The 17,632-nt window shown below is 54.9% G+C and overlaps 1 protein-coding gene and 1 long non-coding RNA gene across 4 annotated transcripts; one reads left to right on the top strand and one right to left on the bottom strand.

Annotated features, from left to right (window-relative positions):
• Positions 1 to 2,171: 2,171 nt before the first annotated feature.
• On the bottom strand, positions 2,172 to 4,488 carry LOC129621021 (uncharacterized). Its single transcript, XR_008698990.1, has 2 exons — positions 4,103 to 4,488; positions 2,172 to 4,020 (listed from the first exon to the last, which is right to left on the bottom strand). It is a non-coding gene; the product is annotated as an uncharacterized LOC129621021 (long non-coding RNA).
• A 151-nt stretch (positions 4,489 to 4,639) lies between these two features.
• NFATC4 (nuclear factor of activated T cells 4) lies at positions 4,640 to 14,526 on the top strand. 3 transcript variants are annotated; one of them, XR_008698989.1, is made up of 11 exons: positions 4,640 to 5,881; positions 6,971 to 8,066; positions 9,504 to 9,666; positions 10,279 to 10,478; positions 10,786 to 10,958; positions 11,390 to 11,530; positions 12,421 to 12,476; positions 12,741 to 12,867; positions 13,062 to 13,322; positions 13,490 to 13,643; positions 14,372 to 14,526. XR_008698989.1 is itself a non-coding variant. In XM_055536963.1 (10 exons), exons 1-10 carry the CDS (start codon positions 5,782 to 5,784, stop codon positions 14,437 to 14,439), a joined length of 2,706 nt encoding a protein of 901 aa, XP_055392938.1. In that variant the 5' UTR covers positions 4,640 to 5,781; the 3' UTR covers positions 14,440 to 14,526. The 3 variants fall into 3 exon arrangements, 2 of the variants coding, with proteins under 2 accessions (XP_055392938.1, XP_055392939.1); XM_055536963.1 differs by having other exon boundaries at positions 13,062 to 13,643; XM_055536964.1 differs by lacking the exon at positions 11,390 to 11,530 and having other exon boundaries at positions 13,062 to 13,643.
• Positions 14,527 to 17,632: the final 3,106 nt, after the last annotated feature.

Raw genomic sequence — 17,632 nt, 5'->3', positions numbered from 1 at the left:
AAATATCATGTATGAAATGAGTTGCCAGTCCAGGTTCGATGCATGATACTGGATGCTTGGGGCTGGTGCACTGGGATGACCCAGAGGGATGGAATGGGGAGGGAGGAGGGAGGAGGGTTCAGGATGGGGAACACATGTATACCTGTGGCGGATTCATTTTGATATATGGCAAAACTAATACAATTATGTAAAGTTTAAAAATTAAAAAAAAAAAAAAAAAACCTACTGAAGCTAGAGCACCTAAGAACCCTTGCTCTGCGATAAGAGAAGCCACTGCAATGAGAAACCTGTGCACTACAACTAGAGAAAAGCCTGCATGGCAGTGAAGACTAAGCACAGCCAACAATAAATAAATAAATGAAAAAAATTATGTATACAAAAAAAGACTAGGTCATGAAAAGAATGTAGCGTCTACCTGAAGCGTGCTCTCAAAGCTGCTGTTTGGTAAGGAAGCCCAAGCCACACCGAACAGTCATATGTATGTGGTGCAACCAGTTGTTCTGGCTAGTTTCATGCAGCGGTCAATGTCAGTAGCTAGACATGTGACCGCTACAGCTCCTAGCCTTCAAGTCTCTCACCAGATGTTGTGGAGCAGATAAGGAGCCTTCATCACTTGTGAATTTCTTACTCATGGAAACTATGTGAGATAACAAATGATCATTGTGGTTTGAAGGCACCCAGTTTCGAAAGTGATTTGTTATACAGTAATAGAAACTATTACAGTAAAAATGTGAAGTGTTTGTATTTAAACTTTTCAGTGAAGGAGGCACCTGAAAGCTGTTAGCTTCAAGGAGAAACAAAACCATATTGCAATTTTTGGAACTTACTGTGAAATGGGATTGTTAATGAATTGTGCCAATCTTTTCCTTAGATTTTTTTCTGTCTATTGGTGTCTGAAAAATATTTTTAAATGAAAATATTTAGTCATAAAAAGGAATGAATATGTACTACCAGTGGATGAACTTTGAAAACATTAGGCTAAGTGGAGGCAAATTTATAGGGACATAAAGTGAATTAGTGGTTTCCAGGGAGAAAGGGAAGGGGGAAATCGGGAGTAACAGCTAGTGGATATGGCACTTCTTTTGGGGGGTTATGAAAATAGCCTGGACTTAGATATGGTGAAGGTTGCACAGCCTGTAAATATATTAAAACCTACTGAGTTGTACATTCCAAAAGAGTGGATTTTATGGTATATGGATTATATCTAAAAAAATTAAGACTATTAAAGTTTTCTTTGATCAGCCATAAGTGAGATCAACAAATCTGGCTATACTGTCTATATGTGAAGATCAATTTTGACAAAATCATTGACAAATTTGCAAAAATTAAGACAGAAGTTGTAATGTTATAATTCATTCTTATGACAGACCAATATGTAAGTGTATGTTTTTCCTTTATATTTAAAATAAAAATTATATGCATAAAATTACAATTATTAATCTGTTGCTTTTTTCTGTCTTGTACTGCCATATATATATGTAGATAATCTGTAACTATATGGCATGTATATCTATATCTATATGACATATATATAGATATATTTACTTGCCTTGTTAAACATATGAGCATATGAAGTCAATAAAAGAAAATTATTATTTTCCATTTTTTCTGGCTATTATTGTTTCATACATGATTAATACTGAAAATCATATAGATAGGGTTTAAAAATTATATGCTTCAGTTATCAAATGTGTAAAGTATGTCATTGATGTAAATACTGTTATTGAGAGTCTAAGAAAAAATCAAGGTCTACACTGGAATGGCAATGAAGGGAATGCAAAGGAAGGAGATAGATAAGCAAGTACAGATAGATAGATACTCTGTGAATAAAACAGATAGTTCTGTACAGTTAGGGGGCAAGGAAGAAGGAGATGTCAAGTATGAAATGTATCTCTAACCTGATAATAACCAACAATTCTTGGAGGCTTGGTCTATAAATATAGGCACCCAATGCCTAGAAATGCCTCTAAATAGAAGTTCCTCAATACATATTTTTTGTTTGAATGAAAGGATAGGACACATCTTCCATCCATCTTTTTACTCCAGCTATTACTATGGCAACCACCGGCTTGCCCCTGTCACCTGAGAGTACCAGCTTGCAGGTATAGCTCCTATCTTTCATGCCTCTTGCTCGGGGGCTTCTTTGCTGCAGCACCGTGGAATACCTACCATTTTCTGACACTTGTGTAAAGCTGGAAGAGTGAGGGAATTAACAGTCAAAGGGGAACTTCTGACCACTGGGGGTGAGGGTGAGTAGATGAATATCCTGTCTCTGGAATCACATTCTGTATGGCTCCACAGAAAGTGCTCAGTGGGACAATGTTCCAGTTGTTTGAGGTGGCCACCAGCTCCACATCACTTGTTTGGATGGCTTTTCCGCTTTCCCATTTCACTCTTCCCAGTTTCCCATTTTTGTCCCCTGTGGTTGCTCTCCACAATAACCTACCTGCATCATCTCATTCTTTTTTAAGGGTTTGATTTCCGGGGGAGGGGGGGGGTGCGGGGGGAGGCCACTCTAAGACAGATTACTACATAGAATGTGGTATAGTAGAATTAGCGCCAGACAAGGACCCAGAAAACCTAGGTTCCAGACCTAGCTTTCTCACCAATCTCAAATGAAAAGGAGTGTTTTTATTACTATTTTCAGATGTACATGTACTGACAGGAAAAGATCTCCAAGTCATTTGTTAACTGAGGGGGGGAAAAAAAGGCAAGTCAAGAAAAATGCTTGCAACATGGTCTGACATACACAAAAAGGGCAGGCATGCGTATGTGCAAGCTCAGTCGCTAAGCTGTGTCTGACTCTTTGGAACCCCAGGGTCTGTAGCCCTCCAAGCAACTGTCCATGGGATTTTCCAGGCAAGAATACTGGAGCGAGTTGTCATTTCCTCCTCCTTCCCAACCTCGGGATACAACCGGGGTCTCCTGTGCTCCCTGCATTGACAGGAGGATTCTTTATCACTGAGCCACCTGAGAAGCCCAGCCATATGTACCATATACAGGTTAATAAACTTAGACAAAATGGTGGGGTATCACAGCTTACTATATATTTTTGTATGGCTTGAATCCTTTACAAGGAGACTGTATTTTGTGTAATTTAGAAACAACAACAACAACAACAAAAGTCCGATTCCAAGGCCGTTGAGTCACGCTTGTGAAAGTGGAGAGCGGAAGTCAACGCTCCACGGTCACAAGGTGAGAAAGAGGAGCTGTGCTCAGATGCGCGCGCTAGGGGATCGGGGACCAAGGCCGGGCGGTCGAGAAACCGGACTCGCGGGAGGGAGGGCGGCTGGGTCTTTGTGGTCGCCAGGGGGCAGATGTGCGGAGCAACCCAAACCTACAACTACCCACTTTTACCCGGGCAGGACTTCGCAGAAATTATAAATTCCATCCCTTAGCTGCAGTTCAGACAGATCCGAGGGTTTTCAGAGTCGAGGGGAGCCCCCCTCCTCTGCCCCACGAGGAAAGCTTGGCGCTCTGAGCAGTCTGCAGGCTCGTTCATACCACATTTACGCGCAACAACTCTTTTCTCCGCCCGCACCACACCTCCCGGCCCCCAACCGCAGAGGGGAAATTGAGTCACTGGAAGGCGAGGCCAGAGTCTCCAGGGGAATGTGCGCCAACGCCAGTCCTCAGGGCCTTCCAGATGCTGGGAGGAGGGGGAGGGACCTCAGGAAAATACACAGAGTGGGGTGAGGGCGGGGGGAGCGGCTGGCTGGGCAGAAGCTGAGCCAGACACATGGAGAAACGCTGCCCAGGATCAAAGGAAATATGACATTTGAAAAGAATGCGCACGTCTGCTAGTGCTGCGGAGCAGGGGGCGGGGGGGCCGCGGGGTGCGTAGGCGGCGTGTCGGGGATGGTGAGCTGGAGCAGGAGCAGGGTCTCTACCCCTTCCCGCCTTGCCTCGGCTTCCCACGGCCCTCGGTCAGCCTCTTAGGTGCGGGTTGGCAGTCCGTCTCAGGATGCTCCTCACTCTCTCTCTCCTTGAGTCTCTCCTTTCTTTATTTCCATGATGAAGCTGGAAGGGAAATGTAACCTGAGGCGACAAACCAAAGCGGGGGGAAAAAAGAAAGGGAAAAAAAAAAATCAAACCAGGCCACCTCCCCGCTAGGCCTCGGAACATTCTTCTCTCCCCGCCGGCCTGGCTTCTTCTCCCCGCCCCTCCGGCGTCGCGGTCCTGGGCTCGCCGCCGGGGCAGCTCCGCACGTCACTGGGGTCCCCCGGGGCTGGGGGGTCCCCAGGGCGGGCCAGAGGGAGGGCGGGAGGAGAGGGGGGCGGGCAGTCGCCTCGGCCGCGGCGGAGTTCGGGCCGGCCGGGCCAGCCCTCCCCTGCGCCCTGGCCCCGCCGAGCCTGTTTCTCATTAGAGTAGCGGGCGCGGTCCCCGCCCGGCTCCCGAGTGTTTGTAAACGTCTGAGCCGAGGGCCGTCGCTTAACCCCTTCGGTGCGGGGCCCGAGCACAGCTGCGGGCTGGGCCCTCAGCTGGAGGTCTTTAGATTAAAGGTAGCTGCGGCCTGCTGATAGGTTTGTAGCTTAAGGTCTGCGTAGGGGTAATGGTACCAACACCCATGTCCCCACCCTAACCGACCGGCATCTGAATAACTAATTTCGACTTAAATCCCTCTCGCACAGCAGGACCCCCACTATGCCTGTCCTTTCTAGGAACTCCAGTCCGAGTCTTTCTTCCTTCTCCCGCCCAGGTGACAGGTGTCCAACCCAGGGGCCCACCCGGTCTCGGGACTGCTGGGCGCCGGTAAACCTGGCCAGGATTATCAGGAGAGCTGGAGCGGGATGCCTGCGGAACCGAGATTCATTCCCGACTAAGATTCTAGGGAGGAGAGAGCCGGCTTCCCTTGGAGGCTAGTTAATGGCCCCTCTGGGTGGCTGGGACTAGGACAGCAGTAAAGTCCGGCCTGGATTGTCGCCCATCAGGAGTCATGGACCTTTGAACAGTGCCTCAAGACCAATAACTCTTCTTCACTTTTGGGGGACGGGGAGAGATGGACCGGTGGAGGGGCTGGTTCGGCCAGGCAAAGGCTTCCTTCCAGAAGGCTTAGGCGGGGCGGCCTCAGGCTAGGGACTTCAAAGGAATGGCCTTCTCCACTTCAGAGCAGCCTGGAGCCATTCTGCACCCCAGAGCCTGGTTGCCCTTAGACGAGGGAAAGGGGAGAAAAGGTGGTGCTTCCTTGCTAGTTGCTGGCTGCACAACTCTTCAGAAAGGGTCTTCTGTGGGCCCTCTACACTGTGGGCCCAGGATGTGGCCCCTTTAAGGCATTCGGACCCAGAGCCCTCGAACTCAGACTAAGTTGGGGATTGCGGTGGGACTGCGCCCTGCGGGAAATGATTGTCACCACTGAGGGCCAATAGGCATCATTATGGTCCTACCAACGCTGGAGAGACCGTTTTCCAATTCAGTTTTGTTCTTTTTTTTTTTTTTTGAGGGGGAGGGACTGGAGAGAGGACCGAAGGAGGGAGACGGGGAGGCTTGCGGGAGGGAGGGGGCACAAGGGGCGCGTGGTTTTCCCATCTCATCCCTGGAGGAGGGGCTGGAGCATCCCGGGCAGCCAATCAGAGACAGGTTGGGGGGGCACTTTGAAGAAGTTTGGGGAAAAAAGTTTGGAAAAGTTTCTATAATAACGAGGGGGCGTCCGGAGGGAGGCGTCAGCGGCGGAGGAGGGGGCGTCTCAGAGAAGGGAGGGAGGGAGTCGCCGGTCAAGACACTGCAGCCTCCTGAGATCCCCCCTCCCGCCCAGACCGGGACCTGGGGGCTCCGGCCGGACCCATGGGGGCAGCGAGCTGCGAGGATGAGGAGCTGGAGTTTAAGCTGGTGTTCGGGGAGGAAAAGGAGGCCCCCCCGCTGGGCGCGGGTGGGGCGGGGGAAGGTCAGTGCGGGGCTGGGAAGGGGTCTGGGGCTCCGTGAGGGAAGGGGGCGGGTGTCCTGAGTCTGGGGGCTTCAGGGGAGAGAGCCTGGGGTGAGAGATGAGGGGGTCAGAGGTTGCGGGGAGTCGCGGGGCTCGGGGGGATCTGCGGACGTGAGGCTGGGGGCCCGGCACCACTTTCTCCTTTTTAGGTCGTGACTGGGGTGGGGGTGGGGGTGCCGTTGGCTGCGCGCCGCCTCTCGGCAGGGCCGACTGTCACTGGGATGCGGGGCGGGCGGGAACACGGTCCCGAGAGCCCAGGGCGCCGCCAGGGAAAGGGGACATTGCGCTCTGGAGCTTGCCCCTCGGGGATGGAGCTCTGGGCCCGCAGACGGGACGCCGAGGGCTGGGGGCGCTCTCAGGCCCCGCCAGGGCGCCCCTCCCCCTCCCTCGTCTGGCCGCAATGAGAGGCAGATGGCTGGGATTGAGCCGGGGGCGGCGGCCGCCGCTCGCACGGAATCCGCGCAGCCCGCGCCCCCGCCCCCCCCCGCGCCTCGCCGGGCCGGCGCACAGCACCCCCTTCGCTGCACCCCCGCCCCCGGATTGGGGGGAGTGAGGGAGGAGCCACCTTCCCTCGTCATCACAGCCCTGGAGCCCCCCTTCCCCTGGCCACCGTTGCGATGGCAACTGGGGCTCCTGCCAGCGCCGTTTGGGGGTTTGGGAACCGCTGCTAATTGGGTTCATGTGTGAGTCGCCCCCAGCCCAGCCCAATGCTTCCTTAAACACGCCTCCAAACCCAGCTCCAGCCCCTCTCGACCCGCCTTGAGACCCGCCCCCTGTCTGGTACCCCAGGTCCCAGGGCCAGAGCCCTGAGGTTCTCTGAGTAGGAAAAGGTCCGGCACTTCTGGATCTATCTTCTCCACCTTCCCAAGTCCAACTCTGCTTTTGTCTCTGTGGCTCTGAAGGGCATTTCAGAGACCTCTCTTTGCTGAGGCGGGGGTAGCATACTGGCCAGGGGTGGTTGCCCACTCCAGGAACCTAGACATCTCACCTGCCTCTTTCTCTCCCCGCCTTTTGTGTCATCCCTGTCTCTGTCTCCTTCCCTTTCCACAGAACTGGACTCAGAGGACACCCCACCATGCTGCCGTCTGGCCCTGGGGGAGCCCCCTCCCTATGGCGCTGCTCCCATTGGCATTCCCCGGCCTCCACCCCCTCGGCCTGGCATGCACTCCCCACCACCCCGCCCGGCCCCCTCACCTGGCACTTGGGAGAGCCAGCCAGCCCGGTCAGTGAGGCTGGGGGGGCCAGGAGGGAGCTCCGGGGGGGCTGGGGGAGGCCGTGTTCTTGAGTGCCCCAGCATCCGCATCACCTCTATCTCTCCCACTCCCGACCCACCAGCTGCGCTGGAGGACAACCCAGATCCTTGGGGGGAAGGCTCCCCCAGGGACTACCCCCCACCAGAAGGCTTTGGAGGCTACCGAGAGGCAGGGGGGCAGGGTGGGGGCCCGTTCTTCAGTCCGAGCCCGGGCAGCAGCAGCCTGTCCTCCTGGAGCTTCTTCTCGGATGCCTCGGACGAGGCAGCCTTGTATGCGGCCTGTGACGAGGTGGAGTCTGAGCTAAATGAGGCAGCCTCCCGCTTTGGCCTGGGCTCCCCACTGCCCTCACCCCGGGCCTCCCCGAGGCCGTGGACCCCCGATGATCCCTGGAGCCTGTATGGTCCGAGTCCTGGAGGCCGGGGGCCAGAGGATAGCTGGCTACTCCTCAGCGCTCCTGGGCCCACCCCAGCCTCCCCACGACCTGCCTCTCCATGTGGCAAGAGGCGCTATTCCAGCTCGGGAACCCCATCTTCAGCCTCCCCAGCTCTGTCCCGCCGAGGCAGCCTAGGGGAGGAGGGGCCTGAACCACCTCCACCACCCCCCTTGCCTCTGGTCCGGGACCCTGGCTCCCCTGGCCCCTTTGACTATGTGGGAGCCCCATCAGCCGAAAGCATCCCCCAGAAGACCCGGAGGACTTCCAGCGAGCAGGCAGTGGCCCTGCCTCGGTCTGAGGAGCCTGCCCCATGCAATGGGAAGCTGCCCTCGGGAGCAGAGGAGGCCGGGGCTCCTCCTGGGGGTCCTCGGAAGGAGGCGGCTGGCATGGACTACCTGGCGGTGCCTTCTCCACTGGCGTGGTCCAAGGCCCGGATCGGGGGACACAGCCCCATCTTCAGGTGAGGGTTGTGCCTGAAATCACCACTGTCTCCAGCCATCCCATCCAGGGAGTAGGAGGGTCAAGGGATGAATTTGGAAAAGGTCCTAGGGCACAGAAAAGAGAATCTACTACCAGCTTGACTGCTGCCATTCACTCAGTTTTAGGAAGAATTTTTTAACAGGCATCTCCTTTGGACAGATGATTTGCCGAAGGTCAGTCACTCCCTGTATATTAGAAAAAGCCCCTGGAGCCCTAGAAGGACCACCTAGGTAAAGGAGGAATTCCTCTAGGCGTCCTCCACTCTCAGCTCTGTGCTGGATCCTGGGCTGGAATTCTGCCCTGCAATGGGCAGCAGGAAGTCCCCTTTCTCTAACTCAATTTCTTGGGCCTGACTTGTGGCTTAAAAGTATATCTGCAAAATTTAGATGAAGTAGCATGTGTTTGCAAGTCAAAGAATTCACGTTCAAACAAGCAGTTCTTACTGCCCTTCTACACCTCTCACCCTCAAAGAACCATGTCTATTTCTATAATCCTAAGTCTTGGATGTCAGATTGAGCTGGTTTCATCCAGAAAAATTTCCTGGGGGAAAGAAACCTTTACACCCATTCCTCTGGGTTCCTGTAGGGCAGGGTTTCTCAGCCTCAGCACTCCTGATACTTTGAGCAGAATAATTCTTTGTTGTTTCGGTTGAGCTGGACATTGTAGAATGTTTAGCAGCATCCTGGCCTCTATCCACTCTCCTAGTTGTAACAACTTTTTAGTTGTTTCCAGACATTGCCGAGTATCACCTGGGGGCACTTACCAGTTGAGATCCCCTGGCGCAGAGTATCTGGGTGCTCACTACAGGGAAGTTGCACATCTTTATCCCCAGCTCTCTGGAACCCACCCGTCCAGCTCCAACTAGTGGAAAGTGCGCTGGCCTGGGAAGGGATGCGATCAGGCCCTGCTCTGTTAGTTGCTGGCTTGCTTAACCCCCTATGTTCTACTTGAAATGCGAGATCTTAGCTCCTGATCACTAGACCAGGAATGGAACCTGTGCCTCCTGCAGTGAAAGCTTAGAGTCCTAACCACTGGACCACCAGGGAATTCCCTGAATTTGTGCTTCTTTAGTTGACTCTTCCCATCTAGGCCTGGGAGGGTTAGACCGGGCTTGGGGTTCCTCTGTATCCAGGGGAACCCTTGCCCCACCCCCACCAGACCCAGTGTTCAGAGCTGGGAAGAAGGGAGTCTCAGTCCTGGTGTCCCCCACCCCCCTATCTCGAGGGCCTCTGAGAGGCCTGTCCCATAGCGCCCCTGATTATAGGCTTGTGGACCGTTTTACTTCTGCTCCGACTTCCTTTCTCTCAAACCCACCCTGCCCCTTCCTCCCTCACACCCCTGGGAGTTGGGACCCAGGGTTGCCCTGACTCAGGTCTGAGGCTGCAGGTGATCAGTGCTTCTCTGTGTCTCTCTCCAGGACCTCTGCCCTCCCCCCGCTCGACTGGCCTTTGCCCAGCCAGTATGAGCAGCTGGAGCTGAGGATCGAGGTACAGCCCAGAGCCCACCACCGGGCCCACTATGAGACAGAGGGCAGCCGGGGAGCTGTCAAAGCAGCCCCTGGTGGTCACCCTGTAGTCAAGGTAAGTGGTAGAAGCCAGGCCTGATAGCCTGTCTCTTCTCCAGTCCCAGATCCCTGCAGATGGGCCGCAGCTGTGCAGACCCATGGCACTGCCCTTTCCCACACTCCCTCTCAGCAATGACCCTGCAGGCGGCCTGGGGGAGGGACTAGTGCTGGGGAGGAAGGGTGCACTTCAAGGACCCGGATGTACTTTCTACTCTTCTGTCCCTCCACCCCCACTCCATTCATCCCATGGGACACCAGCCTCCTGTCTACTCTGGAAAATGGTGGGCTGCCAGATGTGGGGGAGGGGTTAGGCTGAGGCCAAAGTTCACTGGGAGTTAGGTTGTCTCTGTCGAGTTGGGCCAGTCTCTCTTGGAAGATTTTCCCCTTCACCCAGCCCAGTTTGGGCCTCATTCCAAGAATAACATGTGAACTCCAGGCCATGTTTTCTCCCTAGCTGGTGGAGAGTTGGTGCCCAATCTCCCCTGGGAATCCCTTCCAGGATGTCCTTTATCTTTCACTCCTCTGGAGTGGTGGAGGCGGAGGGGTGGGGGGGACTGAAAACTTGGGGGTGGGTGAAGGATGAGACAGGGGAGATTTCAGCTGGGTGGCCTCCATCTCCCTCTACCAGCTCCTGGGCTACAGCGAGAAGCCCCTGACCCTGCAGATGTTCATCGGCACGGCGGACGAGAGGAACCTGCGGCCCCACGCTTTCTATCAGGTGCACCGCATCACTGGCAAGATGGTGGCCACGGCCAGCTACGAAGCCGTAGTCAGCGGCACCAAGGTGCTGGAGATGACCCTGCTCCCTGAGAACAACATGGCAGCCAAGTAGGTTCTCACCCCACCTCCTTCTGGTCTTCGGGCTTTAGGACTAGCCTTTTCCATGGGGCCTAAGCTAGGCCAACTCTTCCTCTCCCCAGAGGAGTTAGACATCATCCCTAGGAGGTGTCAGGCCCTCTCACTATCTAGAGGAGGACTTTGGGGGTGGGGAGCACTCTGGGTTAAAACAGCCACCCCCATAATCTCCCAGAGAAGGTCATTTAGGGCTTTGGATGGAGGATGGGGACTCCCTTCTTGGGAGGCATCCCCTTCTGGCCTCAGATGGGAGGGCTTGCCTTCCGTTCTTTGGCTTCAGCATTGACTGTGCCGGAATCCTGAAGCTGCGGAATTCAGATATTGAACTGCGGAAGGGAGAGACGGACATCGGGCGCAAGAACACACGCGTGCGGCTGGTGTTCCGAGTACACGTGCCCCAAGGCAGCGGGAAGGTTGTCTCGGTGCAGACAGCATCGGTACCCATCGAGTGCTGTGAGCAAAGAGGCCCTGTGCCATCCTTCTGTCTCTGGCTAACTTCTTGTCTGTGTGTCTGTCTGTCCATCGCCTCCGCAGTGTGCCGTGACTGGCTGGTCCTCTAAGGGACCCAGTCTTTATTTCTATTGTAGGTGGGCTGGGGGAAGTATTCTATTTTCCCCCGGCTGCAGATTCGGCCCCTAGGCTGGACCAGAGCAACCCTAGCCTCCATCTGCCCCTGGGCAGCCCCTTGTTGGCCTCTCTCTCCTCCCAGGAGGGGTTCCTTACCTGGCCTGTGTGACCCCAGGAAGACTGTTGTTTTTCTTGTGTGTCTGCCGCTGAGGAGGGCTCCTCCAGGCTCTGTGGCAGTTATCCTAGGCAGGGTGGGGGCGCAGGAGCCTGTCCTCTCCATAGCAGCCCAGCCAGGCCTTTCCTGCACTGCTCTGCAGCCCAGCGATCAGCTCAGGAGCTGCCCCAGGTGGAGGCCTACAGCCCCAGTGCCTGCTCTGTCAGGGGAGGGGAGGAGCTCGTGCTGACTGGCTCCAATTTCCTGCCAGACTCCAAGGTGGTGTTCATCGAGAGGGGCCCTGGTGAGTACCCATTCTGGGAGGAAGAGCTTGGAACGGGGAGGATGAACACTCTCTGAACTAGCAAGTGGAGCCTCAATTTCCTTATCTGTAAAATGGAACGGAAAGACTGCCCTTCCTCTTACACTGTATACTTCCCATGCATATGACAGCCATCTGAAATGCTCAAGATGGTGAATAAATGTAAGAAATACACATTCTTTTTATTAAAGATGAGTCAGCTGTGAGCTAATTTACCCTCATGTGGACAGGGAAGATGAGAAAGGAAGAGGGGACTATGCCCTCACTGCCAGACCCTGAGCCCCTCCTGAGTTTCAGGACTGGCAGCACAGCTATGATGACAAGAGCCTGTGAGGCACCCAGCATAGAGCTGCAGGGGTGAGAAGGGAAGACTGAGGGGCCCAGGTACACCCCCCAGCCTGAGGCTCAGCTCGCCCCTGACCCTGCCTGCCCAGAGCCCCAGCCCCTGCCTTCAAGTTTAGCACCCTAGAACCATATCAGAGCAGAGTCAGAGGTTCTGGGTCCTGAGACTTGGAGTCTTATTGACTCCCTTCAAGCTGAGACCCTTTCCTACCCTTGAACTTCCTTCCAGCTCTATCATGCGAGGGGATGATGTTTGGAGTTGGGTGGGAGGGCTCAGGAGTTTTTTCTGGTCCCTGGATTGGTCCTGCCATTTCTCTTGGCTCAACTGATGGCTTGAGATCTTGGAGACAGTTGTAAACCCAGCCTGTTCCATTCGATTGAGTAAACAGGCAATGGGCTCCTCTGTGAGCCAGGCTTTGTTGGGACCTTCCGAGTGTGGCCTTAGCTCAGCAAGAGGGGAAATGGCAGAGGCCTGGGCAGTGGGCAGGGACTGTGGGGCTGGGCTGGAGCTCCCTGTTCTTTCTGCACAGATGGAAAGTTGCAATGGGAGGAGGAGGCCACAGTGAACCGGTTGCAGAGCAATGAGGTACCCGTGTTCCTAGGGTCTCCACCCTGGGGTTGGGATGGGGTGGGAGAAGTCAGGAAATTCTCAGCTGACTCCCTTGCCTTGGGAGTGGACTCCAGAAGCGACCTGTTCTTTGCTAGAGGAGACATCCTGGCCGTTCTGGAAGCAGAGACACCTCTGGGGGATGAATTTTGCTCCTTTGCAAATGGAAAAAGCCAGGAGGTGGCGTTTGAGCTGAGCCTAGATCCCAGAGGGCTCCCTGCCTCATCCTCTGCTCCTCCCCAGGTGACTCTGACCCTGACCGTCCCCGAGTACAGCAACAAGCGTGTGTCCCGGCCGGTCCAGGTCTACTTTTACGTCTCCAATGGGCGGAGGAAGCGCAGTCCTACCCAGAGTTTCAAGTTCCTGCCTGGTGCGTTCTGGCTCAGCCTGTGGTGGCAGGGTGGGGATGTGGGGGCTAAGGCAGGGGCAGAGGAATGCAGTGCCCCATGGGGAGGGGCTAAGGGCTGGATGAAACCTGGGCTGGAGAGGTGGGGTCAGCGGGTGTGTGGTGGGGAGACTGCCAGCCCTCTCACCAGCATGTCCTCCTGCTTCCCCTCCATCCAGTGATCTTCAAGGAGGAGCCTCTGCCGGATGCATCTCTCCGGGGCTTCCCCTCAGCATCGGGCCCCCCCTTTGGCTCTGACATGGACTTCTCACCACCCAGGCCCCCCTACCCCTCCTATCCCCATGAAGACCCTGCTTATGAAACTCCTTACCTGTCAGAAGGCTTCAGCTATGGCACGCCCCCTCTGTACCCCCAGACGGGGCCCCCACCATCCTACAGACCCGGCCTGCGGATGTTCCCTGAGACTGGGGGTGCCACAGGTTGTGCCCGCCAACCTCCAGTCTCTCTCCTTCCCCGGCCCTTCCCTAGTGACCCCTATGGAGGACGGGGCTCCCCCTTTCCCCTGGGGCTGCAGTTCCCTCCTCCCTCCCCCTTCCGGCCCCCGATGCCTTCCTCCCCACCACTTGAAGGCCCGTTCCCTCCCCAGGGCAGTGTTCACCCCCCACCTGCTGAGGGATACAATGAGGTAGGGCCAAGCTACGGCCCTGGGGAGGGGGCTCCGGAGCAGGAGAAATCCAGGGGTGGCTACGGCAGCGGCTTCCGAGACAGTGTCCCTATCCAGGGTATCACGCTGGAGGAAGGTGGGTGTGGGACCCGGGGCTGCGAGTGTGAGTGTGTGCAAGAGATTGCTCTGCATGTTTACTGAGGGCTGGAGTTTGGCTTTCCAGAGACTGGGCCCCGATGGCCCCTCAGGGCCAGTTGGAGGGCCTCAGGAGGCAAGTGCCTGGTGCGTGTGGCCAGCTGATTCCGGTTAACTTAATTCTGAAGGGGGCAGGGAGTACCTGCCCCACCCTTCTCCTGCCTAGGCCCTCGACCCCAGATCACAAAGACACAGGGCTAGAAGTACTTGCAAGACCATTCAATCTAGCTCCCTCAATTTGCAGATTCAGACACTGAGTTTCAGAGAGGGGCAGTGGTTTGCTGGTGTTCAGTCAAGTTTTCCCTTGTCTCACCTGCCCCCAAACATGGTGACTGTGGTCTTGAGTGGCGATGAGGACACTTATTTCTACTCTTCTTCTTCCCATCGGCTACACCCACTTCCGGCCCTGCTGACAGTGCGGGCTGAGCCAGCAGGAAGGGGCTGGCATGAGGGCCCTAGAGCCCACGTGGACAGAGTTGAGCAAGATTTGATTGAGAGCAGGTGTTAGGACACAGTGGGGAAACTGAGGCCCTGTGGAAGAGAAGCCAGCCAGTGCAGGAGGAATCTAGAGGCATCCTAGAGGGAGGCCTGCCTGGAATGGATTGGGGGTCTCTGGAAAAGGAGAAGACCTGCCCTGCTCCCAGTCTCTCAACTGCCCCTCCTTTACAGTGAGTGAGATCATTGGCCGAGACCTGAGTGGCTTCCCTGCACCTCCTGGAGAAGAGCCTCCCGCCTGAACCATCGCCTGGCACCCTGCCCCCAAGCCCTACCCATTTTCCCTTGTCCTGGGGTGGTGGTTCCAGAGGCTTGGGGGCCAATCTGGTTCCATTTTCCCTAGCTCTCGCCTCCTCTCCCTTGCCCTCCCTCCCCTCCTCTAGCAGAGGTGTGGCCCCCGGTCTGGTGCTGCCTTGAAGGGGTGGGAGCAGGAGAGTGTGGAGGACTGGGGTGGGGGTGGACTCTGGGTGGGGCCTGCACAAGAGGACTGGAGAGTTGCCGGGAGTGAAGGCCATGTCTAGACTGTGTACAGGCCTCGGCGTGGGGAGGCCCGGACAGGCTGATGGCTAATAAACTGCTCGCTGACTAGTGCTTCCGGCTCCAGAACTCGTTGGAGAGAGAGATATGGGGCAGCTTACTCTAGCCCTGGCTGGAGGAAGCTTAGAACCTGGTAAGGGGTGGGCTGTGGCTGGGAAGACCGCATCCCAGAGTCATGGTGCAGGGGGCTGGGGAGGGTTTGAAGGGTCCCAGAGGCTCCTTAGGGGGTTTCCTTGGTGGTGCAGTGGTAAAGAATCTGCCTGTCAATACAAGAGACACTGGTCTATCCCTGGGTTGAGAAGATCCCCTGGAGAAGGAAATGGCAACCCACTTCCATCTTCTTGCCTGGGAAATGCCATGGACAGAGGAGCATGGCGGGCTCTAGTCCATAGGGTCGCAAAGCATCAGACACAGCTTAGGGACTAAACAATACCAACAACAGAGCCTCCCCCTAACCAACCAGGGCAAGGTTGGGAGCAAGAACTTGTAAACCTCTCCTCCCTAGGGATTCAGATTCCTTTAGGAGCTCTGGGAAAATCTGTGTATTTTCAAGTTACTTTCTCTTACTATCACTGAGATGATTCTGATTCATAGGCAGGGTCAGGAAACACCTGTCCCTCTCCCTCATTTATCAAGCAGGACTCAAAGGTTCAGAGAGGGAAATGGACTTGCCCTTTATAACACAGCTAATTAATAGCAGGTTGAACGCTACACTCCTGGGCTCCTGCCCCCAGCCCACCCTCAGATGTCCTAACCCATGGGGGTCAGGCCCCCGAAGCTTATTTCTCTGGAGCAGAGTAGGGGCTGAGGGAGGAATGGCCTGGGCCCATCCATGCTCTGGATTCTGCCCTCTTTGGGGACTGTGAAGACATTTGGGAAAGATCTATGCTTCAGAGGTAGATTGAAGGAAGCTAAGCGGCTCCCTGGGAGCCCTGGCCTTGCCTGAACTCCGGCCCGCTGTATATGTGCAGCTGTCACCACTGACAAGCCCAGCCTGGGAAAGCTGGATGGCCCCCTGTCTTCACAGCCTAGGGGGCCCAAGTCCCAGTGGGCTGGGGAGAGCCTGGCACACAGCAGGGGCCACGCCCCAGAGATATTCAGGTATTAGGAACTTGCCTTGCCCCAAGGCTGGTGGGGCCTCTCTGTGTCCAGTGTGTCCAGACAGGCTTTGCAAGTCCCCATGTGTTCAGGGGTGGGTGTGACAGCAGCTGGCTCTGGAATGGAGGACAAGAGAACCAGGGTGACCTCTGGTCTGGTCATTGCTGATTTGCAATGAATTTGCTTTATCTTCCTGAACACAAACTGCTGCGAACCAGACTGACATCAGGTGATTGGCTCGCTGGGGCGTGGCCTCTCCTCAAAGGTATCCTCCAGCAGGGCTAGTGTGGTCACCCTGTGCTCCCACAGCAGGAGGGACCCAGGGCACACATGTCCTAGCCAGCACTCTTCACCTCCCCCTGCGAGATCTGACGGGGGACGCATCAGCCTGTGTGAATGAAAGGCTTTAGTGATGAGGGCTCATTGCCTCCCCAGGCAGACTGTTTTACTCTCTGCCAGGGCACTGCCATTCATTCACTGCCAGGCATTTATTGAGCAGCTACTAAATGCCAGCTAGTGGGTCCTGGAGGACCCCGTGGCCTCATGGGGTGACAGATTAAAAACAGTGCATTATAACTCAACAATTCAACTCAGTAAAGGTTTTTTATACAGACAGTATGTCAGATGGGTGGGGGGGGATAAATAATTTTAATATGGGATACAGAGAGTAGGGATGCTCCATCCAGCTGCGGGGGTCAGAGGGAACTTTGGGGTTGACTTCTAGACCGAGATCTGAAGCATGCATGACCTGGGGGTTGACTGGGCTGAGAGTGGGGCAAGGGCAGGCCCAGGCAGTACCCCCAAATGGACTATATCTGGAGGGAGGGCCCACAAATCAGGGCCTTGGCACACTCATAGAACTGGTGAAGTTCTAGAAATGGGGTGCCATGAGTAAGGACTAGGGGGAAGCAGCAGCTGGATTCTGAGGGGCTTTGTAGCCACAGTGGGAAACCTATCCAAAGGTAAAGGGCGCTTTCCCACTAGATGGTTGGGCTTAGGTTTTTCCAGTAGTCACGTATGGATGTGCAAGTTGCACCATAAAGAAGGCTGAGCACTGAAGAACTGATGCTTTCGAACTGTGGTGCTGGAGAACACTCTGGAGAGTCCCTTGGACAGCAAGGAGATCAAAGCAGTCAATCCTAAAGGAAATCAACCCTGAATACTCATTGGAAGGGCTGATGCTGAAGCTGAAACTTCAATACTTTTCCAATGAGTTGGAAAAAACCCTGATGCTGGGAAAGATTGAAGGCAAAAAGGAGAAGAGGGTGGCAGAGGATGAGATGGTTAGATAGCATCACTGACTCAATAGACATGAATCTGAGCAAATTCCAGGAGATGGTGAAGGACAGGGAAGTCTGGTGTGCTGCAGTTCATGGGGTTGCAAAGAGACACGACTTAGTGACTAAACCACGACAGCAACAGGTTGGGACTGGTACAGTAGATTTGCCTTACAGTTCTTCCATCTGCTTCCTTTTGACTGCTCTGCCAGGGCACCCTTCTGCCCTCTGGGCCCACAATTTAAAGGCCTAACCCCTCTTCCCATTAGAATCCTAAAGTAGGTCAGCTCCCAGGGTCATTGTCTCTTCCCAGGTTCCTACAGACATCCAACTCCCTGAGGCTGGAGTTGGGGGAGAGAGGAGAAGGAGGGTGGATCTTCAGTTGGTGCCAGAAAACATTTTCTTGGCCAGGGTTTCTCCAAGTGTGGTCTGAGGATCACTTGTGTTTGAGTCATTAGGGAGGGTTTTTGGCTTTATTTATTTATTTTTTCATTTTTGTTCTTCATACAGATTCCTAGGCAAC

This window comes from Bubalus kerabau, chromosome 10 (assembly GCF_029407905.1).
Source record: "Bubalus kerabau isolate K-KA32 ecotype Philippines breed swamp buffalo chromosome 10, PCC_UOA_SB_1v2, whole genome shotgun sequence".
Lineage (NCBI taxonomy): Eukaryota > Metazoa > Chordata > Mammalia > Artiodactyla > Bovidae > Bubalus > Bubalus kerabau.
The sequence above is the reverse complement of the archived record's forward strand: the minus strand, read 5'-3'. Positions and strand labels throughout refer to the sequence as shown.

Excerpts from the sequence above, each read along its gene's own strand:
- NFATC4 (XM_055536963.1), top strand. The coding sequence starts at position 5,782 with ATGGGGGCAGCGAGCTGCGAGGATGAGGAGCTGGAGTTTAAGCTGGTG. Across the intron at positions 12,477-12,740 it reads ACCGGTTGCAGAGCAATGAG|GTGACTCTGACCCTGACCGT; the intron begins GTACCCGTGTTC and ends GCTCCTCCCCAG. Across the intron at positions 13,644-14,371 it reads GGGTATCACGCTGGAGGAAG|TGAGTGAGATCATTGGCCGA; the intron begins GTGGGTGTGGGA and ends CCTCCTTTACAG.